Here is a 26,262-nt window from a genome sequence, read left to right as displayed (position 1 = left end):
CAGCGAGGAGTTTGTTCTGGTCCAGTCAAGTGCTGCTGGGTCGCCACAAGGATCAGGAGGCAAACCAAGACTCAAGGTCAGAAAATGATCACAGAAGGGCTCAACATGGAGCAGCTCAGTACATGCACAACAGCTGAAACAACTTTTTTGCCGTCCCTCTTATCCTAGATTCTGTGAGCAACCTTAATTTTAACTTGTCCAAATGTGTCTTTTGACACACTTGTTTTTTATCTGATTAAAGCCAAAGAAAGCATGTTGACACCAAATGGAAACAAGTTGATCAGCATTTTCTTTGCCAGAGCATTGACTCAGTACAGGAAGCTCCTCTCTGTTTATCCTCAGCCTGTTTCATCACCTGTTCTCTCTGACCTCATCCTGTATTCCCTTTTCTCTTCTCTCTCTCATACAGATGTCTTGGAACGGGAATGAGCAGCTGGAGAAAGCTATGGAGGAGCTGTTGGATGACGACGATGATGAGGTGAAGGTGGAGAAGAGCAGCGTGGAAAAGATGGAGAAGCACAGGGACCCAGAGAGCCGAGTCCTGGAGCCCCGCCCTGCAGGTTGCTCCATTCACAGTCATTGTGTTTACTCGCAGGCAGTTACAACCTGTCAGTTTTTTTACAACTTATTTCTTCACATCTTCAGTGACGCCTGTGTCTTTTGCTGCATTACCGCTGAGTTAACTTACAGGAAATGGTTAATGTGGTGCAGAGTAACAGTCAGTCAGCAGTGGAAGTCCAGCTGCTGCGCTCATTGTTCTGCTTCCTGTTTGCAAAGTGTGAAAGTACAAGGTCAAAGTTCATTTTAGAGAAGACCCCCCCATGCCCAACTTCCTGTGTAGTTCTCTCCTACCTTCTGCATATCTTTACATATTCTCAGTTGTGTTTGTAAGATGTTGTTCTCTCTGTTTATCCCCCCTCTAAAACGCACTAACCTGTTGATGTGCTGTCAGACTACAGGATATGAATTTTGTTAGACCTATAGAAGCATCAGGAATGGAGACAGCAACTCTAAAGGAAGTCTTTCAACTCACTACATACAATTAACTATATCACAACCTTTCCGTGTGTCCACAGAAGCATCTCCAGCACCATCCAGCCCCACAGCTCCAGAGGAGGACAGTGTCCAGTTCAACAAGTTGTCCTACCTTGGCTGCACCTGGGTCAAAGCCCCTCGCAATGAGGCAGAGGCACAGCGGGCAATGGCCACCCTGCGAGCTGAAAGCGCCATCCCCATCCCCATCACCCTGCACGTCCCCTGTGGACCAGACGGCTCTGTCAGGTCAGCCACACATTCAGGCAAAGACTGTAGTTGTGGAGAACTGGGTTGATGGCGTATAATAAAGGGAACATTGAAGAAGCTAAAGAAAGAAAAGAGAAGTTGCTTTTGGTATATTTATACAAATTTAAACCACATTTTGGCTGAGTTTGTTCAGGGAGAATAAAGAACAACAGACTCTGAACTTTACTATATCTGGAATAGCTTAGTAAGGCCCCGTGTCCACAACGCCTTTCTCTGAGCGCCAGCGTTTTTTTTTTAATCGTTCCCAATGAGGAGAGAGAGCGTATGCGGCTGCCGAGAGAAAAAGCGTCTGTTTTCAGAGCGCTCCGCCTTTTTTTGTGCCGCCGTTCCAAGCGCTTCGAGTTGAAAATCTCAGAACTTGTCAGGAAAGCGCTTGAGTTGTCACTGCTGCTTTTTTCAGGCAGCCAATCAAATGGGACGCCACTCGTCACCCAACTTGTTTTGGCAGTTTCTGTCTACTCGGAGCTGTATATGACAAACAAACAGAATAACAATATAGACTGAAAAGCCCATTTGTGGAAGCAGATCAGACACTAAATGTTGCTGGCAAGTGTTGGGCTTTTATCACCCTACGCGTTTTCAACTTATTGTTGTCATAGAAACAAAACCGGCATTTTTCTCTCAGCGCACAAGCGCTTCATCCCAGCGCTCCCCAGCACCCTGCCAGAAAAAGTTGCTATGTGGACACGGGGCCCAAAGCAGCTGTATATTCAAGCTAGGAGATCAATCATTAATAATCATGGATTATGTGCTTGTTAAAGAAATGTATTAGCTATGATGTCAGTTTGCAAGCAGAAGCACAGATGTGTGGATATGACATGAGTTTAGAGAAACTTTCATAATGAAAACAGGAAAAGGGAATATTGAGGTACTCTAAAAAAGGAAATGAGACTTTTGTTTTTACCACAGTGAAAATGTTGACATGACCGCTTTACTACATATGTTGATCCCAAAGTAATAAACAATAATTAAAAAACACATTAAATGCTAAAAGAATTATTATATTCCATCTATTGTTACAGTGATTGTAATGTTGGAACCAAAGCATCATTCTGACGTGTAAAATAAACTAACTCTCCTCAGGATTGTGGACCAGGCCTCGGGCACAGAGATCGCCTCCTTTCCCATCTACAAAGTGTTGTTCTGTGCTCGTGGACAGGAGGGTTCTGTGGAGAGTGACTGCTTCTCCTTCACCGAGAGTTACCGGAGCTCCGAGGACTTCCAGATTCACGTTTTCTCCTGCCAGATCAAAGAGGCTGTGAGTTACATGCATACAATATACAGTAGATCCCACATTACAAACTGTATCCACATAGTTTTCACTCCGCCTTTGAGCCCTTAATACCATAACTTAAGGTACGGTGTGGACTGCTTGATTTACTTTGGACACTAGATGATTGGCTGTTCAGTGACCAGAAAGTGTAACTTATTTTGTGAATTTATACTAAAAGTTGCACGTTTTAGAAGAGCTGTTTGGAGCAGGAAACACAGTGGTTCAAACATGTTTTGGTTAGGGTAAAATATGGAGGAGCTTTTCATAATTTTTGCACTCCACTGACACAATATCTTTTAAAAGTCAGTGAGCAATTTCACTGATAAACCAGCTGAGGGCACTGTTGTCGTCTTTTTATTTTCCCAATCATCTCCAGCCTTTTCTACTCCTGGATTTATCACTAGTTTTATTTCTGTCTATTAGTTTCCTAAATCTATGAATTAATAGTCCTCAGTTTTGCTCCTCCTCCTTTTCTCTAGTCTACTTCCTTTTCTTTCTGTGTTTAAAGCTTTCGTGTTTCTTCTCCTTTTCCATCCAGGTCAGCCGTATCCTGTACAGTTTCTCCACAGCCTTCAAGCGTTCTTCACGGCCGTCGGACATCAGGGACACGGCGCTGTCAAGTCCGCCCGACAGCGACCTCTACACCTTCACTGTTTCGCTGGAGGTCAAAGAGGACGATGGCAAGGGCAACTTCAGGTACATGGTCCAAACAGACACAAAGATAAGCACACTCCAAATTAATAATACAGGTGTCAGTGAGTCTAATTTAACAGTAACATTTATATCTTCCACATTATGTATGAAAGAGGAATAACAGTGCTACAGCATTTTTCTCATGTATCACGGATATGTTGAACTGAAAAGCGATAATTGGCTCCCTGAGTGGTGTTTTATATGACTGTAACTGATCATCCGTAAAGAGCTTAGAGCTTATCAGCAGTAAGACATCATATATCAAATATTTTAGAGATGGATTTTCATTTTCTGTTCTCTTCTAAAATAAAATGACCTAATAACTGTTCTGGTGCAGCAGACGCCTGTAATATATAATACACTCAGAAGACTAGAGGGAAGACATGTCATATTTTATCGTTAACTGGGTTAGGCTAAGGTGATAAATCTTTCTATAACAAAGAAACTGGCATTAAGACAGATAAGAACAATAATGTAATAGAAAATAAATTCATAATGCCTGTAAAACTGCATCAGAGGACATGGCAGTACATGGCAGTATCAGAATTGCATCACGTCTCAGTCCTTAAGGCTCTGTATGATACCCCTCCCCCTCTCTTCCTCTCCACAGTCCGGTGCCTAAGGACAGAGATAAGTTCTACTTCAAGCTCCGACAGGGAGTTCAGAAGAAGGTCGTGGTTTCAGTTCAGCAAATGTGCAACAAGGAGCTGGGAATTGAGAGGTGAGGATATCTGTTAAAAGGGATGATGCATGACAAAGTCCTAGCAAAGTTACACTAAGGGATCTTTGTTGAGGTTGGTATCACAGCTTTTGCTCTACATTTGTTACATTTCATCTTAACTGCTGTATACGGTTAAAGGAGCAATTGGCCTCTGGAAAAGCCCCTGTCAGTCAAAGCTGGCGTTCTCTGCAATCAATAGAAGCAATAATATTTGAAATCGGCCCCATAGCTGTGGAGAAAGTTGTACAAACAGCTTGTGGTTTCGCCCATTCTACATTCCTACAACACCCAGCGTGCATTGCGCCCCTCCCTCTGAAAGGAACGGCCCAGCGAGAGACGCTGGACTGAAATACTAACCTTTCTCTACAGGCAACGGCTCAGAGCGGCACAGAATCTGAAATACTACAAGAATATACCGGTGAATTGTCAAACAAATTTTGGGGTCTGCAGTTTACATTTCAAACCTGACAATTTTGAATGAGGCATGACATCGGAGGCGGGCGTCCTAGATTCAGGACGTGTAGTTTAGTGAGCTCCCTGGCGTCTGACAGATGGCGCGTTTTACGTAGTCTGGGGGAGGTTTTACAGGGCCCATTGGAGAAGCAGATAGCGTCCTCCAAAGGCACAGAGCGAAATTGCATTTTTTTTATACTATAACGACATTAGCTCCCCATAATAGCATGATAGGACTGAGGTTGCAAATGGGCGAACTGGCCCTTTAAGTTTTCCATCTTTAAAATCCTTGGAATAGCTGGCCATCACATTTCTACCTACTCCCACTAAGCCTTTCCTTCCTAGAATTGTGTTTTGTACTTTTTGACTTTTCTTACTTTGAGAAGAGAGTTGCTTATTAAGCTGTCTTCATACTGCACCACAGCAGCTGTCTCACCAGGACAAATGAGCTGAACAAAAGTAGGTAATGATGCAGAGTTCAAAAACACTGCTCTAAATATGCTGAGTATACACACAGCACAATCTTGTATTTGGATGTCATTATGGTACATTTTACAACAGTTTTCCAAATGAAAGACTGCCTTAAATGACTTAATGATAATGTAAACATGCAGTGTGTGCAAAAAATAGCAAGAAGCCACAAGCGACCAACACAGACTATAATAAAAATAACTTCCCAAAAGAGGAGAACTTTATACTTTAACCACTTTCTACTTCCTGCAGTCTCTCTTCCTTCTATGCGTTATATGCTCCAGCAGCACAGCAGCACTAAAGAACTAGGTCATCTTAATCACTCCTCCTTTTCTTCTTTATTCCCTCACCTCCTATTGCTATCAGAGGCAGACAGACACCTGCCCTCTCCTTTATTTTTAGTGTCAACAGAAACCCCTATTGTGTTCATGTTTGACAAAGCTCTGTGTCATTAATATTCATTTCTGTATGAGACTCGGTCTTAAGAGTTTAATATTCAAATTAAAGTGTGTGAGTTGTATGGATGCATATTGTTCTGCGTTACCTTTGAGCAGCAGAACCTCGAAGTCTTTCAATACACACTTAAAGTCCTGTGGAAATTCCTCTTTGTAAACTTGTTGAAACTTAGCAAGCTTGAAATGTAGTAATTAGCAGTAGTAACGTTAACGTTAGAAGTCAGGGGTGAGTTTGCAAAAATTACAATGGCGGTTACAGCTGGCTCGCGCATCGCTGAAGTGGTTGCCATAGGTTACACATGATGATATGCATAGCGTCGCCCCGTCCATTAACAGGATTGGCTCCTCAGGTTTGTCTCAAACCTGCCAATCTGAAAACGTGTTGTTCAGCCTGTCCTTGGTACACTGCAGTTTAAAGGCAGACAGGCCCAGCCATGGAGATGACTACTTATGTTGTCCCTGATATGTCTTGTAGCACATGAAAAACACCACATGGAGATGTTTACAAGGTTCAACACTTGATTTTCACTGGAGGGGGGCTTTGATATATTCTTATGTAATGAACATTTCTGAAATTTAGAGATTCCCATACTGACTACCTGATGAGACCTCCAACCTAGAGGTGAAGGAACTCAACTGTAATAAGTGGTTATGTTGAAAGTGTGTGATGAAGAGGAAATGACTTTAACAATGTTGCTTCAGTGTACATCGGATGTGGGTCATATTACTGTGGGAACAGAGAACAGACAGTTTCAGCAAGAATTTCATAAAGGACCTTCAGATATGTGTAAGAGTAACACTTAAGTTTGTCATGTGTATCAGATTAAAACTCCCCCCGTGTTTCTGTGCAGCACTTTTCTGTATGAGCATCATTGAATGGATCAGACTATATCACAACCTCTGCAGCAGTTGCAGGGACAGCCGAGAGTTTATTACCTCTGAGGGGCTTAGACATGGAAACCTACATTCTATCGAGTGAAACAGGTTATCAATGTAATTTTTTGCCTAATATGATATATTTATGATTAGACAACAGTTAGTTCTGACAAAGTGATCTGATTGGACAAGAGGCATTCCATTAGTGCTGATATAGAGAACAACATCCCTGGGACTTTTCACTCTGTGTATCACTCCGCCTCAGCCAGGTGTTCTGAATACTCTTAATTAACATTACAGCAGACCGTGTATGTCTACATGAATCCATCTGGTACCTCTGAATCACACAGCAGACTCTTATTTCACTGGTTGATGATAAATTAAAATAAACAGATACATGTGCATGATAAAATCAGCTGATCTGTTGTAACCTGTAGACACAGAGTGCAGGAGAATGTTTGGGTTGCTTGGCAACAAAAGTCCACTTTCAGTTAAGTTGTGGAACTAGTTTGTGGAGGAAAAAAAAAGATCTGTTGTTGATTTTTACTACTATTTGCCTCTTGCATTGTTTTATAAAAGCAAGCAAGATAACACTGGAGGTCAGGATGTTGTACTGAATATTGTCGACCTTGAGTGTGATAAACGATTGCTTAACCATTTCAATTCGAACAATGCACATTACTGACTGTTGATGTATTTTCAGCATGCAAACGTATTTCCTGAAATGCCTGAAAGAATATAATGCATTAACATCACTTATTAAGATGTCTTGTTACCGCTTCCTTCCCAACTAACGTGACTCACTCTGCTGCTCGGTGCAGACTGTAACCCTGCAGTGGAATTGATTTGTTATTTCCCCTCCTGTGTCTTCCATCTAGGTGCTTTGGGATGCTGCTGAGTCCAGGACAGAAAGTCTGCAACAGTGACATGCACCTACTGGACATGGTGAGCTGAACTTTAGCTCATTTTATCGGCAAGACTCAGTTCACATTACCTCATAGTCGAGAGTAGTGTACCTGCCTTATCAGTTAACATACCGGCCTTTTTATTTTTTCATTAGGAACTAAATTAGCATCTCCGGAGTAAACAGACCTGTAGGCTTATTATCTATTCATGACCAAGTACAGTACTTCAGGCTTGTTTTCCTTTCTCCTCTGTGTCTCAGTTTATATGTTTAACATGCCTGTATTTATGTTTCACATTAGTCATTTACACAAGCTTGAAATGTTATGCAATTATATCTCACGATGAGATTTAAACATAAGCAAAACATGAATACCAACACAGGAGTCGATGGGGAAGAGCTCGGATGGGAAGGCCTACGTGATCACGGGAACTTGGAACCCCAACATGCCGGCCTTCCAGCCTCTGAATGAAGACACGCCTAAAGGTGAGATTTTGCAGCTGTAAAATGAGTGAAAAAAAATTCTTCAGTTCACTTTGCAGTCCTCTCTGGTATTCTTCTTTGCTTCTATTAATGGCTCTTTGTTCTGCATGACGAGGCTCCTCACAGCAGTAGGTGATAACAAAGGGCATGATGGGAAAAAGCACAGGGCTGTTTAACACTGCCCTTTCTACCTGTGACATGTGTGAACTCTTGTGTGTGGGATTGGTTTAAAAACAATAAAGGTATTAAATGCTCTGACATGGACCACAATTCTGTTGCGCACACAAATGATATACTATTTAATGTATATAGTAAATATGTTAGAGAAAGGGGGAGGGTTTATTTATATAGTCTAAAACCTAAAAACATAACATTACATAAATTAACATGATAAAAATCATGCACCAAAATATCAACAAGGCAGTAGTTTTAGCTTCAGACGTTAAGTCTTTATCCACTAGGGGGTGTGGCGTCCCCACAGGATAAATGATGTGGATTTTCTGCCTCCAAGCAGAAGCCAGTCAGGTGATTCTTTTAGAGTTAAATTAATGGATGTCTATATTCATTGTAAAATCATTGTTTTAATACCTCTAATTTTTAATAAAGACAAAAAAAAACATTGCCATCTTAAAGGAAGCTTTGGGCCTTTTTCCACCGAAGAGGTTCATAAAGATTGACTCATGTGTTCCAGCTTTTGGATGGAGGACAATTCATTACCGGGTTTGATTGCTAAGCAGTGCACCTAGCTTTTTGTCCTCACTGAATGAAGTCAGTGGTCTCTTTCACTTAGATTTATTAATATGTAATAAAATGAAAGAAACAAAGGACTCTCTCATGATATATCCACAGTAATCATTGTTTCTATTATTTTTTTAATGCTGCTTTCTATCTCTTATGTTTGCTCCAGATAAGCAGGTCTTCATGACAGTGGCAGCAGACCTGGTCGTCACCGAGGTGGTGGAGCCAGTTCGCTTCCTGATGGAGACTCTGGTCAGAGTGTATCCATCAAACGAGCGCTTCTGGTACTTCAGCCGAAAGACCTTCAGTGAGACCTTCTACCTCAAACTCAGACAGGTAAGCCTCCTCCATCCTGTCCTGTTGCCTTTTTTCATACTTTACATATCACGATGTTTCTGTCTTCAGTCCTTGGAAGCTTTAGTAGTTGTTGGGCTTCTGCTTTGTAGACCGGCTGGTTTGCAGGCGCCAAACGTTCCACACAGCATTGTTTGTTTTTAGAATCTAGGTTGTAATAAGTGAATTTTTTTTACAAAATGACTTTATTTGGCCTTTTTATGCCTTTATTTAAAGGGAGAGGAGAGTGGATAGTGTGGGAAGCAGGGGAAGAGAGAGTAGGGATGACACGCAGCACAGGGACGAGGGTGGGAGACGAACCCGGGGGCGCAACACCGAGGACCGTAGCCTCTGCATATGGGACGCGTGATTTTAAACACTGAGCACTGGACTGGCACCCTGTAATAAGTACATGTTAAAGTAATAATCTTGAAGACCTTCATTTAAATAAAGTCTGTTAAGTCACCATCTATCACAGAATGACGTAACACAATGGTGATTGCGCCTATGGCCCACTGATGAAAGCCTTTGCATTTGCATCATTACGGACTGGGTGTCTGGTGCGACTTTCGTGGAAGAAATCACAAGTGGCGCCCAGTTAGTGACGAGAGGGTAGGCGTAGCTAAGCTTTTCCGGTCTCTGCAAGTGTTGCGAGTAAACAGTAATCTACTATGGCTGAACAAACAAAGAAAAGATGGATGACTACAGATACAAGTTAAAAAAAAAGTGAAAATACAAAGAAAAAGAAACAAATTCGACGCTCAGATGAAGGCAAACAGTCTAAGGGCCCGATCAGACAGGACACGTTTTAGCAGCTGGGGGCTGCTTTTTTGTCATTGTTTTCAATGAAAGGGACGCTTTTTGCACGTTGCTTTTGCTTTGCAGAGCGCCTCGCTTTTTTCCACTCTGTGCGCCTCGCGTTTCTGAGAAAACGCGACGAGCGCTTTGAGTTGAAAAAACTTCAACTCATTGTCCAATCGGATGAAAGGAGAGGCGAGCCTTCTGTCAGTTTACAATGTAACGGTTAGGTTAATGACAGCTAATGATTCGGTGGTTGCCTTATCAACAGTAGGGAAAAAAAAGCCGCCCCCTGCTGCTAAAACGCGCTCTGTCTGATCGGGTGTTTACTTCCACAAAAAAGACATTGCGGTGCGCCTCGCATTTTACAGCCTGCAAACTGCGTTCTGTCTGATCGGGCCCTAAAAAAGAAAGCGACCATTAGCGAGGAAAATCAAGAGTTACAACCGGAGCCAACGTGGACGTCACACATGCAGCACTGTCTGGATATCTGGGAAGTGTGCTCCCCTAATTACCGTTTATCGCCACAGGTGCTGCCAAAGAGAAGAAACTGAGATCTTTGAGATTATTACTTTAATATTTATTTACATAAATAAATTCACTGAACAAGTCTGAGTAGAGATCTTTGGCACAGCAAGATTTTAGCCATTTTGCTTTCACAAGCTTATTTAAGTGAGGTATGGTTTACTGAGATAGCCCAAAATCACATACTGCCTGTCTCAAAGGTCTTTACAGCCCAAACAGCAGCACTTCCCAACTCAGCCCAACTCTCCACAAAGACAAGGGGAAAGTGGAGCTAGTGGATGGGCAGTGAAGAGGACTTGTCTGATAAAAAAAAAAAAGTGCTGAAAGAGAGAAAAGAAAGCACATTTCTTCCCTGCAACCAACACAAAAAAAGACACCCAGCCTGAGCAGTTTCTGCAGGTGCTTAGAAAAATGCAGTTGGGCTGTAATCTTCCTCTCCGCTGTTAAAACGCAGATCTCCCTTTAGGAGGCCGTGGGGAGCTGGCGAAGCAGTGGAGTGTGGGGAAGCTTTGGATTGTAGGGAGCTAATAAGAGGCTCTGTCTCATTATTGGCAGTGCGGTAATTAACAGCGGCGGTCTGACTCGTACGCCTGATTGCCTCTCTAGTTATCTCCTCAGTAAAAGGAGGAGTGTTGGACCGGTGCTGTGGTTAAGAGCTAATTAAAAGATAATATTGTGTGGAGGTTTTTGGGGAAGATGGCAATCGGAGGTGATACGCACACAAATGAAATATGTAGTCCCATTGTGTTATTTTGCCTAAAACTGTCATTAGGCAGCTTCAGGCTCAGGGAGTCATTATCTGCGCCAACTTCTCCGAATGTTTTCTGTTTCTTCTTCACTGGAAAATGAATGTGGAGCCTGCTGTACTGGGAAACAAACCTGCTGCAGCTCTAGGCAGGCTGGTCTGTGTCAAGTTGATTTCAAGATTGTGTCCTTGTAGGTTAAAGTCAAGACAGGATTCAGACAAGCCGAGGAGTAAGCCAAGGCGAGGACTGAATAAATGTTGAATTCATTCCCAATAATAAGATGTTTAGTTTGTAAAAGATTATCAGATATTTAAACAATAAAAAAACAGTCACAAATATATTTCTGCTGCGGATAAAAACGATCTATCTATCTATCTTAAAAATGTCTATGTAATAGAAAAACACGTGGTGGTGATGCTACAAAGTTACATTAACTGTTATTTTGTGAGATAAAATGGTTTTCATGTCACTGAATGTAGAGACAGAGGTGATCTGTTTTGAGTATTTCATATTTTCTCCCTGTTTCTCTTATAGTAAATCCTTATGATGTATGATATGTTATTACACGGCTGTGTTAAATACTTGGTCCTGATTGGGTAATCACGGCATGAGGTCTGCTATTTTTTCGATAACGGACCGTTGCTATGATGAACAGACCGTTGCTAGGGATACGCCTCCAATTACACAATCCGGAGGACTAACTGTAGTCATATCAATCCTGTTTATGGAGGGAAAAAAGAACAGAGACAAAGCAGCTGAGAGAAAGCATTATAGCTTAAGAGATGCAAATACTTTAGGCTACAGTGGAGAGATTATAAAACTGAAGACAGCACATGAAGTATACTTTAAACAGAACACAGTACGGGAGACAACGATGTTTAAAGACGGTCAATAGGAAGGAAAATGGCAGCAGACTCTGACAGTGACGAGACAGAAAACCTTCAATTTGCCTTACTTCACCATCAGTGGAAATGTCTCCATTTAATGTGATTAAGAAGGCTTTAAGAAGGCCAACCGTTGCTATGGACGCAGCAGTAACTATATCTAATGGAATATTTTAAAATGGATAACAGAAAATAATCATTTTTAAGTGAATAAAATCATTTCAGAATCAATATTTGTGGTCAAATAATTCATTTTCTAAGTAGTTAGCTGTGTAATTAGTGGGACAATGTATAGTTAGCAGGTTGTTATAGCGGAAGAAGTACCATTCCGCGACAACAACCTGCTCACTCCCTTGACCCTTACATAACGTGTATAAACTGTCTATGACCCAAATTCCTCTCACAATTCTCTCAGTGTCCTTAATTGATTTGTTACCGAAGCGTCCTCAGATTTTCTCTAATAAAAGTCCATGCTTGATATTCTCTCCCAATTTGTGCCGTCATCGCTGACCTGAGTTAGTCATTAGACGCCAAGTAAGCCTGCGGATCAATGCGGCTCATTGATTCTTTCTACCAGGTGGAGAAGAGGCAACAACTCTACAGTAATTGAATAGACCAGGAATTAACATCAGTAACTCATGAAATTCAAGGTCAAGTCTGCTCGTGTCTTTGTTCTCTCGTGCGGTTCATGAGTATAAACAGATTTAAGGAGAAGTTAACACTCTCATCATTTCACACTGTGCAGATGGTACTCAGTCACATTGAGCTTGTTAGCTTCCACTGGCTGTCCGTGCTTTTATTTTGTTCCCTCCTGTGACATCCTCTAGGCTGTCAGATTAATTGAGGGTCTGACCTGCAAACTCTCACCTCAGCTGAGTTGCAGCAGCTCTCTGATGCTGATGGTGGATCTCCTCCTATAGTTCCTCAAACTGGTTCTTTTTCTTTTGTTGGCGTCATGTGATGGGACGGTGAGCTCTGACAGATAAGGTCAGGCAGTCGGTCAATGTCAGGTCTAAGACGGTCATGTTGATTGTCTTGTTGAACTTGAGACTCACTGCCAATCTCGTACTAACAAAAGGATACTGCAGGTGTTCTCTCTGCAGCTGGGACTGGAATATGAATGACTTCACAAATAATACACAATTTAGTGTGCACTAATTGTTAGTTCTTCAAAGTAGTTACTAGTGAAAGAAAGCACACTTATTGGACATATTTGATAATAATCAACATTTTTATCTACAGGAAATACTGGTTAGTTACAGCTGTACAAATCTATAAGCAACATAATGTTGGCATGAATTTGGTGTTCCTCTGTGGTTAATATTACTTGTTAGCATCATATAAGTTATAACCCGAAGATCTCAGTTTCGTTCTCTTTGGCGCCACCTATGGCGATAAACGGTAACTGCGGGAGCACACTTCCCAGATATCCAGACAGTGTTGCATGTGTGACGTCCACGGTTGGCTCCGGTTGTAACTCTTGATTTTCCTCGCTGACGGTCGCTTTCCTTTTTAGACTGTTTGCTTCATCTGAGCGTCCAATTTGTTTCTTTTTCTTTGTATTTTCACTTATTTATTTATTTTTTTGAAGTTGTATCTGTAGTCATCGATCTTTTCTTTGTTTGTTAAGTAGATTACTGTTTATTCGCACACTTGCGGAGACCGGAAAAACAGCCGCTTAGCTCCGCCTACCCTCTCTGGCAGACCAACCACTGCTGGGTGATGGAAAACACGTCACTAACTGGACGCTGCTTGTGATTTTTTTTCCATGAAAGTCACCCAGTCCAAAATACTGCAAAGGCTTTCATCAGTGGGCCATAGGTTCAATCTCCATTGTGTTACCTCATTGGGTGATCGATAGTTGTTTTCTATTTAAAAGATAATCTTCGAGATCCTTTTTAAAGCATTTTTCTCACAGATTTAATCTTTTTTTATTTGATTTATTTTATCCCTTTGAAATCTGTTATGAAATGTTTTTCTGTTGAGGATAAAAAATATCTGAAATGTGTGTGTGTGTGTGTGTGTGTTTACACAGCAGGCACCAGAGAGGGTGGGTCAGAGCGATGCTGTGTATGAGGTGGTGAGTCTTCAGAGGGAGGCAGAGAGAAGCAATGAAGAAAGAGGACGACTGGCCTCGCCCACTGAGGAAGAGGAGGCTGATGAAGGTATGAATGTTTCCCTCTCCCCAGCTGCTTGGTTTCCAGCGCTCTTACTCTGGTAATATATAACTATAACTATATCACAGTACTAAACATTTCCCAATAATGCCAATATTTGTTTTTTATTTCTGAGAGGCCAGTTCTCTCTCTCTGTCTAAACATCATTAATAAGAGCCCAGAATTCTTCATCAGATTGCCATCCCCCAAAACACACAAACACTTACCCTAAAATCTGGAATAAAAGTCGCACTGTAATGTAAGACACAGTCTGTTTTTTACTCCCAGAGGGAAAAAGGTTTTCAATAGCTATTTATTAATAAAACATGTAAACATATACATATACAAGTCATTTCAACACCATTTCAATTTATTATCATAGCCTACCTTCTGTTTTTATCATGTCGAGTTTGCAATCCTGCTAGCTACCGGTGCTGTAGCTAGGTTATTGTTGTGAGAGTAGCGGCTGCACTGGCGATATCGACATCGTATGTCCGTGACAAAGCTTTAGCAAGATTATAGCGCCATCGTCTGGGTAAAATACCGTAACACGATAAAATACCTCCCTCTACATTTTATACTGGTATATTGGTCGCACCAGTATGTAAGATGCAGCCCACTTTATAGATTTAAAAAAAAGTATTAAAGTGTGTCTTATACACCGAATTTTACAGTATACATATTCTTTAAGTCTTTCTCCATATATTATTGAATATATGATATATATATATATATATATACACGTATGCATCCACTAACCACAGCTCAACATAATTTGTCTTCCAAATCTCGCTCCACATAGTGCAGCGCTGTACAAATCCCTCACACTTACATGAACATTCACAGGTACAAAAACAACAGAATCGCTTTAAAGCGCACAGCCTGTCGAAGAGAGCATTTACTTAAAGTTCCATATATCCAGGATTTTTTTTTTTGCCACCTCATCTAGATGAGATCATCATGTCCAGATTCCAGATAGAGGTTTAGCAACACAAAGACGTAAAGCGAGAGGCCATTCACTGGCTGACATGAATCAACAGTGAAGTGTAATTTTGTTCAGACACATAAGCACTGGCAGGGATGTATGTACGCGTGTGTTTGAACATCTGTTTATGCGAGTCGAGACTAAGTGAGTGTGGCGTGGTATGTGATAACAGAAATGTGGATAGATTGTGAGCTTGTGTGTGTTTGTGTGAGAAAGAAAGGACATGTCTTCTGTGTTTAACGACAGATTTTGTGTGAGTGTGTCTCTATGTTGTACTATGGACAGAAATGAATGCAGGCAAAATCTCTGGAGCTTTGATAGCTATTTGTTTGATCATGCATGCTTGTGTGTGTGTGTGTGTGTGTGTGTGTGTGTGTGTGTGCTCATGCATCAAGTGTGTGTGGTTTTGTGTGGAGCCTGGTCAGTCCTGTTGGACAGGACTGCAGTGTCACACTACCAGCAAATACCCCACACACAACAGTCAAGCAGGCCGGACAGTTTTTTATTTTGATGATTAATTTATTATCTCGCCAACTAGATATGTAGTGTCACTTGTTTAAATGTCATTTATTAACCATTGTTTAGTATTTTGCTGTTCCAAATTAACTTTTAACCTCTATGAAAGGCTGCTTGACACCAAGAACCATCAGTCAGAATGAAGCCACTTTAAAATCCATGCTTGTGATATAAAAGCCCAGCAAGTGTCTGGAACATAGACTGTATAAAAAGATGGACGACATGACAGCGCCCTAAAAGTGAAGCCAAAACATTTTGAGCGCCCCCTGCTGGCTGACTGCAGTATAGGTCACAAAGCCCGCCTCCTCCATGTTAACAGATGGGACATGAGTCAAACTATAAAATCTAAATACATGTCAAATTAATGTTTCTCAAACATAGTTTCTATCATTATAGTTTGTTCTTATCATGCTGATTTAAGTCCAATTTTTCTGACAAGTTTATTTTAAATTAGTTATTTGATGCTGTCAAAAGGATGATTGACAGCTCTGTTGACAAATGCGGCTCCTGCAGCCGATCTGTTCCAAATTAGCAGAGTGGCGAGAGGAGACGTAACTCAAACAATCACTACAGTCATTGAAGTTTCCACATCTGTTAGCGTCTGCTTCAGACCAACACAAGAAGCTGTTCTGCTGTTAAATACGACGACGTGTGGGATCTTTGCCTTTTTTTCCCGGTAATTTAAGTGTGTGTTTTGGTTAGCGGAAGTGGCAATGGTGGCTCCACCCGCTGATCTCTACTGCGCAGCTCTGGCTCCAAATGACGCATGTCATAGGGGGTATTTTGGCTTCACTTTCGTACAATGAGAGCAGATGGAGAAGCGTCGTCCATCTATGCAGTCATCGGTCTGGATTAAGTCACTAAAATGTTACATTTTAATATTGCCAGTTTCTGTGGCAAGCCAGGGCTGAGCTGGTATTTTTTCCATCAATAAATGCATAACAGGGGGCGGTGGTTTAGCTCAGCGGTTTAATTGCGCGCCCAATGTACAGAGGCTCGACAGCCCTGGGTTCCACTCCCACCCTCGGCAGTGTGTCATCCCCACTCTCTCTTCCCCTGCTATCACTATCCTCTGTCCTCTCTCTCAAATTCAGGTATAAAAGGCCCAAAATATTATCTAAAAAAAAAAAAAAAAAAAGATAATAATGGCATAACAGGATGTAGGCGAAACAGCACAAACATTAAAAGCACCAACACTGACTCTGTTGGTGCAAAAACATGACCCAGTTTCAGCTTATTAATATGAGCAGAAGTTGCATTTTCACCTGATCAATGGCTCAGTTGTTCAGGTATAGCAGAGTAGCCCTCGCCACATTTTAGGCAGCATGTTTAATGATTTTTGTCAGGACGAAGTTGTACATTTTTTATGTGTTCATTAAGCTGTCACCCTACCATTCAACAGTCAGAGCGCTTCGGTGGACTTCTGAACTCCGCTCACGAACGTTGGCTCGGCAAACTTTCAAAAAAGGAAATCTGACAGTAAAACGTTTTCGTAAAAATGCTTTTCAAAATTCTGTTGCACGGAAACATCTTCATCTTTTTGTGTTGCTTCACTCTCTTGTCGATTGATGATAGTCTTCTACTTTGTTCACCTTGAAGTGCTAAAAGGAATTAGCAGAGTAGAAGGAAAAAAAATCATCTCTTTCTATCTGCCGACTCACCCAAAGTCACGAGTCAGCCGCCAAGGCCACAGCTGACTGTTTTCTTCTGCCACTATGGGAGGCATTCAGAGGGCTTTTTCTTTAACACCCCTCCACTCCCCCAGCGCTGAAAATTGGAGGCGCTCAGGGCCGTGGAGCTGGAGGTCAGCCTCATTGTGTACAGAAATGAATACGCTCCCAGAGTAGATGCCACCGCTGCCAGCACACACACACATTCAATTCATGTGGATGAGCTTTCTTTTCTTCGTGGACGATGCATGTGGAAAAGACGCCTGAAACAGAAATTATCTGTATTTTTTATTTGATTTTTCTTTCACAGCATGCTCTGATTGTTGCTGATTTACTGTGCAAAAACTCAGATTTCATATACATCTACAGAGACTGTGATGATGATGTCCACACAGTCCTCTGCTGTGTCTGACGAGAAGAGTTTGATTGATTTGGTGCTATATGAATAAATAAATGGCAGGTAGAAAATCTTCCAGGCATTAGACGGGAATTTTCTCTCACTTTAAAGTAGGCAAAACCAATCCACTTGGCTTTAACATCAGAGAGATCCTATTTGAAAGTAATCCTACACTGAATGCACAGCTCCTCTCCAGATTAAAAGGTAACAGTAATGGCCCTCGTCTTCACAATTTCTTTCATCAATTTCTTTCATCACCTGGTAAGTTGGCAGTGGCGTTGCGCTCACGCTTCCTCGCCACGTGGCCTCAGCCAATCTTAGGACAGAGGCAGCAGCTTTGTGCTGGGTCTGAACCATTTGAAAGGGCTCATCAAGCATTTATAAAGACCTGAAAAGCTCCCGCTGAGGCTCGAAGGATGTATAGGAGCCGCAGTGCATTCAGCATAGTGGCTGCATGTTCTAGAAGAAAGTGTCTTAATTCATTATTTAATGTCAAGGCTTCTGTAGAGTGAGTGATGTCTTTCACACTTACACACGCACACGGTTTTAAAGTCTTAAAATGTGATTTGATGCATTTTTCTGTTCTGTGCAAACCTTTTTTTAAATGATGGAAACACCTACAGCTTTTTTTTATATAGGTCATCAGCATGTCATGACTTATTTAAGCCTTTGTTTCCTTTAAAGACGAGGGAGAAGAAGAAGAAACATTTGTAGTGATAACTATTTATGAATGAACACAGTTATCTAATGCATGGAATAGAATTAAAAAACATACTGGATTAACAATATCCTTTGTCTTATACTTAGACTCAAATGCACTACTCGACACAAGGCAGGTTAGGTAAAAGCAGACAGAGTCTTTAGGGAAGACAGAGTATATAAAGACAATTAGGGTAAGACAAGACACACGTGAGGCCAATTAGGGCAGGGCTGACACAGGTGGTGGGAAAAACCAGAAGCAGGAAATCTAAAAGACAAAACAGTGGCTGTGTTCGAAATGGCATACTATATACTACATACTGCGTTCGGCTGTAGTACGGAGCTGTTAAAATTTATTTGCATTACGCTACGTCAAGCGCCAGTTTCCGGTTTTGGAAAGCGGAAGTAAACAAAAGCCCGCCAAAAGCAAACCGCTGCTTCTTTAGCTATAGCGCCCCTCCTGCTCGAATGCTGCAGCCGTCCTCCATTTCAACTGCCGCTGTCTCGTTCCAGCGCTTTGCATTGTGGGATACGGTAGGCGAGGCAGACTGGTCCGATGCATACTGGAGATTTTTTCCGAACGAGTACGACATCCGGGTATTTTTGGCATAGTGTAAATTTTGCTTTTGTTTGCATACTGCATACTACATTTTGGCCAAATTGGTACGTACTACTGGTACATTCTAGTATAGTATGCCATTTCAAACACAGCTGGTGACTACAACTTACAATTTCAAAACAAAACAGGAAGTGACAAAATGAAAACACACTGAGATGAAGCGTGACAGGGTGTGTTAAAATCCTTATCATGGATGCTATACAGTCTCAACATCATATATACTATAGACAAACATGGCCGACGTTCATGTTTGCATATACCATGATCAATAAACAAGAGTTTTCATAGAGATAGAGAGATACCTATTTGTTTTGATGTCATAGCAAATGCAAGTGCTCCTGTCAGTGCACCACAGGCTCAATCACCATTGTTTTTACTCATGGCTATAGATAGTGACTTAACATTGATTTATTTAATGTAAAAACCATGAAAAACTTCATGTGATCTGTATATGTGCTGGATCTATCTTGTGAACCTCTGTGTGGACTGTGCGTGTGTGTTTGTTCCAGTGGGCGGTCTCTGTGTGGGGATCAGTTCACCTCTCCAGCAGCAGAGCAGGCCAGACAGTCAATTAGTGCTACTGCATCTAAACACAAGTGGTTCACTGTGCTGATTGCCTCTCGTCTGCCTCGCGAACCAGCAGACAGAAGGACAGCAATAATGGAGAGTGTAGGCACTGCACAGGCACTCCTCCATTTGAGTGTGCCGCATCAGTGTTAGCAGGTTTGATAATGTGCAATACATGCATATAAAGGAGAACCTCATCAGTCAGCAGAACTGGTGCAATGGCCTTGAACAAGTGAAACATCCTCAAGACCTCACATACCAGTCCTGCTGTCTATAACTGTGTATCTAATACAGGAGGAACATTTAAACACACAGATAGCACAACACCTTTGTCAGTTGTGTGTGCAGGGGTTTCAGATTTCAGGATTGATTTTATTTATGCTTTAAATGTTAATACCTTGGTGTGTTTGTGTTTTCTGCAGATAGCGACAGTGAAATCTCCAGTGGGACAGGAGACGTTTCTAAAGACTGTCCTGAGAAAATCCTAGAGTCCTGGGGAGTAATCCTCAACAGATGGTAAGGCTTCAAAAGAGACTAATGCCTAAAAGTCTTGAATACAATTTAAATTTGGATAAAATGTGATGGTTTCAGACGGGTCAACGCTGCAGGGAGAGAGGTAGGGCAAGGAGGGAGGATAATGTAGGATACAGGATATAGAGAATTATTAAAGTTCTGAATGGTATAAAGCTGAACGGCTGTATTTTGGCTAAATGTTACTGGAAATCTTTTTTGTAAAGATAAATATAAAAAAAATAAAGATTTAAATTCCACATGGCGTTGGATAAGCAGATGCACCTTTTTGATCTAAATTTAAAATAAAGAGCTGGTTTAGCTGAGCGGTGGCCCGGGGTTCGACTCCCACTCTCTGCCCTTTGCGGCATGTCGCCCCCACTCTCTCTTCTCCTTTTTCCGGCACTATCCACGCCCTCTCTTTCAAATAAAGGCCAAAAAAATAGTCTTAAAAAAAAAAGGAAAGAAATGGAGCCTTGTACATAAACATTAGCTAAGTGGAACCCAAAATTATTAGTACATTTTGAATGAATCACAGCAGCATTGACAGTGAAAATATCACCTGAGGAACGGCTGTCACGGTAACGGCATGTTACGTGACTGGGTGGACCCAGGGACCGTCGTCACTGCTATTTTTTTTTAGTACCATAGACCCAGTGATGTTTCTATGTACGCGTCCTGCATCTCTGACGCATTAAAATCTAAAGGGACGTAGTAAACTCACTGTCTCATTATAAACAACAACTTGTTTTAAAAATCACAGTAAATCAGCAAAAGAAACCAGGCTGTCAGAGCACCGCTGTTTCAACCCTCTGCGCACCTCATCAGCGCAGACGAGCCCGTGTGCAGTTTAGCACATGCTTGTATAGCACCTACAACAACAACTAGCCCGTTATGGATACGAACTTAGTAGTGGTTTATGAACTCGTGTTTCCACGACTCATGCTGTGTTCACTTACCGTCTGGGGGCTGTGCTGTAGTTGAATAAACAAAACATACTCCAGCGGCGGGCTGGGGCGGCAGTTAATGGCCGTGCTGCAAGGGGGCATTAGTGTTTCACCGCAGTTAGAAAAATTCAGTACTGTGACAAAGCCTACCATGAGGTTCATAAACGCTGTAACATCCAACATGAATTTTAGCTTATTATCTTTTCTAGAAGCACCGTGACACATTAATGCTGAACACTAAATCAATGCTCGTGATGGCTCAAAGAGGTTGTGATTGACAGGAGGGCCAGGGTCAGTTTCCTTCAGACATAGCTGTATAAAAACTAGAACTAGAAAATGATTTTTACAGCATGTAGCATCTCTACACACACAGCTTTAGATAAACACACTGGTATTAACGACTGAGTGAAAGACGTTTCTGGCTGTACATTTAAATGCACTGTTTTCTTGCTGTTGCATCAGCTCAAAAAGGTGAAGTAGTTTACAGAGAATTGCCGCAGTAAGTGCGTTTATAATGACATTTCAAGCATCATTTAAAAAAGCTGACTGTGTGTTTTTAATGTATTTCCTCACGTGGGGGGAGTCTTACCACACGGCAGCACTGTGCTTCATCCTGTACAGTATAGTCCTCGGTGCTGTAGTGACAACAATAACGTACTCAATACCATACTTAATGATATTTAATGAGGTAGGTAGTACTGTGATTAATACTGTAGTTAATAATGGAATAAATCGCTACTTAACTGACTCTTATGCTCCATACTTCAGATGATCCTGCAATTTCAGTGCATTTAAAGAGACAGTGAACCTACAGTAGAACACCAGCAGCAGTCTGTGGTTATACTGGGCTGCTTCCAGTGTAAATGTGTGTACCAGTTAGTCGAATAGGTTACAGGACTTTAGGAGTGAATAGTGAGTGAAAAAATGTTATTAAATGACTTTTTTTCAGTGTTACAGGCTTTTAACTCCGTCTGGAACTTCATATTCTCACTGCAAAAAATATCATATCATATTTCAGTTGGCTGAATTGGATGAAGTGAGATTATTAACTAATGAATAACCCCTGCCCGTGTGTGTATCAGGCATGGGAACCTGTCCACCCGTCCGAAGGGTTTGCCCTCGTTGGTCCGCAGCGGCATTCCTGAGCCACTCAGAGCTGAAGTCTGGCAGCTGCTGGCCGGTTGCCACGACAACCACGACCTGCTTGAGCAATACCGCATCCTCATCACCAAGGTAAACACACTCATACAAAAAAAAAAAAACGACCAGGGAGGGACAACTGATGAAACAAACACTTCCAGGATGTTTGCAGGCTTTGACACAAATGGGCGTGTTTGTGTATTTTACTACAGTTTCCTTGATGTGTGTTGTTGTCTCGTCTGCGGGGATAGCTTGGTTCTAGACGTCGCTCTGCTTTTGATTTCATTAGTTTAACCTGTTGAATATTTGAACCTTTATTCTTGTGTGAGTGTTTCTAACATCACTCAGTAGTTTACAATCCAGCTGTAGTGCAAGGCTTGTTTGTGTTGGTGGAAACCAGAGTAAGGTGAACGGTTATGACATCATGTCATGTTTATGATGACACTAGATTTGGATATATTTTTACTTATGTTCTCATCTATAGGAGGTCAAAGACTGCCAACATCACTACAGCTGTTCCTGTGAACTGTGTCTTGTTGTCTCTCATTCACTTGTGAGCTGTTACAGCTTGTGTTTGTCTTTTGGCTGACAGAATGCTTACAAGCTTGAAATATGAATTTTTGAACTGTAGAGGGAGTTCACATATAACTTATTTGATGCATTTTAAGTTGCCTGTTTGGTCGGTTTTGCTTTAGGTTTATGGCAAAAAGGATGTCATGCAGTTGTGCACATTACCTGAAAAGTCTATTTACAGATTCTACATAAAAATGTAGAATATCCGCTGAAATTCGCGACATCCCGGCTCCCGTTAGCGATAATCTGATGATGATTTCTTTATCTCTATAAACAGATATCTGCAGGCAAAGGCAACTAACAATCTGTTCTAGTTCCAATATTTTAACTTGACTGCAAATCAGCTTAATGTGTCACAAAAGCCAATTGGCGTTTAGATTTAGAGACGTTGACATTATATTTTGTGGTTTAACAAACAAACATTTAAAAATGTGTTTTCTTCTCCTCTTGAGGCAGACTAACTTTTTACTAAACTGCATCATGATGTTGTAATTTTAGGCAAACTTCAGACACGTTAATTGCGAGTAAATCACAAGAAATGCAGTTTCTTTTTCGGGTTCATACCGCTGAAGTAAGCCAGAGTGCTGCCTCTGTGTAACTTACTGTTTACAGTAAAACTGAGACTCATCAGAAACAGATGAACGAGTGATGAAATTCGCTTCACTTTTCATCTGAAAGCACGGTCGCTTCTCAAGTTGCTTAATGGACTGTAAACAATGCAGCGAACCGAAAAGGAAGTCTTGGCTGGAAGCTGCTTGTTGCTAACCGCTGGCTACACCGGAAATACAGACAAGTTGCCCATCGTTCCCAGAGGCGTATATCGTCACCGAGATTGCCTAAAAGGGAACTCTTCAATCATTCAGTTTGGCAACTTTCACCTTTCTTATCTTTGATACAGCGATCCATGTGGGGAAATCAAGCTGTAGTGAAACTCTTGTAGCTTCATTAGTCAAAGCTGTGTCCCAACTTGTCCATCCAAAATGAATCAAACTACACTAGAAAACGCTCCGGAGTTGATATGGACCTAACCAGTGAGGTTGGACGAGCTCACGTTTTTTGTTTCCCTTAACAATGACCTACAACTTGTTCCAGACTAGAACAAAGTAACCATAAACACGTCATCCAAAATAATTAGCACAAACACTGAATTTGCCCTCAAAGTCACATGCTGCTGCATCTATATGATTTAAAAAAAGAAAACAAGACCATTAAGGAGAAGATCAGCTGTTTCTGAAGTTATTCTTAATGTATTTGACATTATATTCTGTGGTTATGGTTCATACAGACAATGAGATAAATTGACATGCTAGGATATAAAAGGACTGAAAGCTTTACCTTCATTTTTTTCAGATTTTCAAACAAATAATTGAATCAACGTAAACCATTAATATATAAAGATACTGCTGATTATATGAACTGCACTGCACATGGAAGCATCTTTGAGTCAGTTACACATGAATTTGAATTATTATAGTAAATGAAAAATGTTCAGCAAAATCTCCTGAAGCCTGAACTACAGCTTACATTGCTCTGCTAGTTTTCTATCGTGATCAATCATACTAAAAACATTTCCCAACTGTGTGTGAGCAGTCCAGGACTGCGACCCGTCTTTGTTTTTCTGGAGACAGATTTGTTAACCAGTAAGGAGAGTGACTAAGCCCCGCAGGAGCAGGCAGCAGCAATAGGAAGAGGTGATATAAAGACGCAAAGCAGACAGTGATCCTCGCCTTTATTGATAATACAATAGCCTTTCTCTTTGCCGCACAGAAGCAGGGTAAACTACCTGCCTCGATCAATAAGCCCAGAGAGAGAGAGGGAGGGGGGGGGATAGATAGAAAGAAGAAAAATGGAAGAGAGGGAGGAATGTGCTCCCATAAATACGAGGTTGTAGCCGCTGAGGGGAGAATCTGAGGAGAGGAATGTGTGTCAACGTCTGGAGAGCTGGCAGATTTCTGTCTTTCCTGAGTCACATATTTTAGTTGTCTTTCACCTCCTGTGTAAATTTCTCTCTTTGTCTCCCTTAATCTTCCTCTCTCCATCTTTATCTGTTCAATTAGGACAGTTTGTCTTTTCCTTTTCATGTCCCACTTCTCTACCTTTCTTCTGTTCCCTGTAGCGTCTTTCTTTTCCCTCCTACAATTGCTCTTTTCTTTGTCTTAAGTGCAATCTTACTTCATGCGTACAGTCACTTTTCCTTCTTCTATATGAGCCATCTTTTCCTTTTTCTCTATCTTTCTCTCTCTTTGTCCCTCTCTGTCCCTCTCTCTCATTACATAAGGCCAAGCCTCTGTGCTTCAGCTCATTTATTCTCATTCCACAGGCTGGGCCATGCCCACATCCTCTGTCTTGCTGGGGTAGTGATGGTATTGATAGGCGGGTGGCTGGGCTATTAATAGCTGCAGCGAATGAATGGAGCTGGGGGAAGATGGAGGAGGGAGAGAGCGAGGGAAGAGAGGCAAATGACAGCAACAGCGGGGGCGACGTGGAGCTTATTAATGTCTGTTGTCTGGGCTCAGTGACGACGTTAATGCTGATTGAATTTTAAGTAATTGGACTGTCGCCTTTATGGAGGGGGTATCAGCGCCATAAATCAGCGCTGTGTGTCAGCAGGGGTTCTGGACAGGTGTTATGTTAGTGACCCACAGCTGATGTGTGAGGTTTGTAGTGCTCAACCTGCATCACCAAAACAGATTTCTGTTGTTATTGTACTTGGTCATTTAACTGATTTTAATTGAGATTTTTGAGTTGTAGATTCGTAAAAACAAAACAAAAAAGAACAATGTCCAACGACCTTCAATTCTATTCATAATGCGCCGCATATCTGAAGGTCCCGTACCTGAAAAAAGCTTTTAGAAACAATTTAGCATTTGTATTTGGATAAAACTGGCAACTTTTTCTTAGAGCTGCTTCCAAACATCATTGGTCCTTAAAAGTCTCAGGTTTATCTCAATAAAGCTACATGTCCTTCAGTCTGTGGCGACATTCAAATCACAAGCGGCGCCCAGTTAGTGATGCGTTTTCCATCACCCAGCAGTGGTTGGTCTGCCAGAGAGGGTAGGCGGAGCTAAGTGGCTGCTTTTCCAGTCTCTGTAAACGTTGTGAGTAAACAGTAATCTACTATGGCTGAACAAACAAAGAAAAGATGGATGACTAAAGATACAACAAGTGAAAATCCAAAGAAAGAGAAACAAATTCGACGCTCAGATGAAGCAAACAGTCTGAAAAGGAAAGCGACCGTCAGCGAGGAAACTCAAGAGTTACAACCGGAGCCAACCGTGGACGTCACACATGCAGCACTGTCCGGATATCTGGGAAGTGTGCTCCCGCAAGTACCGTTTATCGCCAAAGAGAACGAAACTGAGATCTTGGAGATTACAACTTTAACGCAGCAAAAATAGTTTAAAAAATGGAAAAAGGTTGCAGCATTTCCGATAAAACCAGCTCCAGGTTTGTTTTCTGTTTGTGCTGGAAAAAAAGCCCCATTCAGACAACAGCTTCAACTGTTTTTCTGTTTTCCTGTGAAATCCTGTCTCTGTGTGTTTTTAAATCGTAGAAGGACAAGCAGCATCAAAGAAATAAAGCCTGTACAGATTGGGACACTTCATGTCCTTGAGAAAGCCTCATGAAAAGACACTGATGCAACAGCCAGACTTTCACATGACTGATTTTTTTGAAGTTGCAGAAAAGTGTATGTGTGCCTGTGCTGTTACCGTAACAACCGATGTTGTTATAAAAGCAAATGATTAAATAGATGACACACACAAATGTGATCATTTGTGGATGACAGTGTGGACGGTGTCATGTTCAGTGTTCAGCTGCAAATAGTCA

At 41.5% G+C, this 26,262-nt stretch overlaps 1 protein-coding gene across 1 annotated transcript in view; it reads left to right on the top strand.

Annotated features, from left to right (window-relative positions):
• The window catches only part of rabgap1l (RAB GTPase activating protein 1-like), a 127,107-nt gene that overhangs the window by 5,333 nt on the left and 95,512 nt on the right, over positions 1-26,262 (top strand). Inside the window, exons 2-13 of the mRNA XM_069680615.1 lie at positions 1-76; positions 410-560; positions 1,077-1,281; positions 2,386-2,560; positions 3,114-3,271; positions 3,879-3,989; positions 7,123-7,189; positions 7,532-7,634; positions 8,539-8,705; positions 13,691-13,820; positions 19,687-19,780; positions 21,804-21,954. The exon at positions 1-76 is cut by the window's left edge and continues 148 nt beyond it. Of these exons, the coding sequence (XP_069536716.1) occupies positions 1-76; positions 410-560; positions 1,077-1,281; positions 2,386-2,560; positions 3,114-3,271; positions 3,879-3,989; positions 7,123-7,189; positions 7,532-7,634; positions 8,539-8,705; positions 13,691-13,820; positions 19,687-19,780; positions 21,804-21,954 (1,588 nt within the window). The remainder of the gene's footprint in view (positions 77-409; positions 561-1,076; positions 1,282-2,385; positions 2,561-3,113; positions 3,272-3,878; positions 3,990-7,122; positions 7,190-7,531; positions 7,635-8,538; positions 8,706-13,690; positions 13,821-19,686; positions 19,781-21,803; positions 21,955-26,262) is intronic.

The sequence above is a fragment of the Semicossyphus pulcher genome, unplaced genomic scaffold (assembly GCF_022749685.1).
Source record: "Semicossyphus pulcher isolate SPU_LCO1_2020_fin unplaced genomic scaffold, fSemPul1.0.p SCAF_4, whole genome shotgun sequence".
Classification (NCBI taxonomy): Eukaryota; Metazoa; Chordata; class Actinopteri; order Labriformes; family Labridae; genus Semicossyphus; species Semicossyphus pulcher.
The sequence above is the reverse complement of the archived record's forward strand: the minus strand, read 5'-3'. Positions and strand labels throughout refer to the sequence as shown.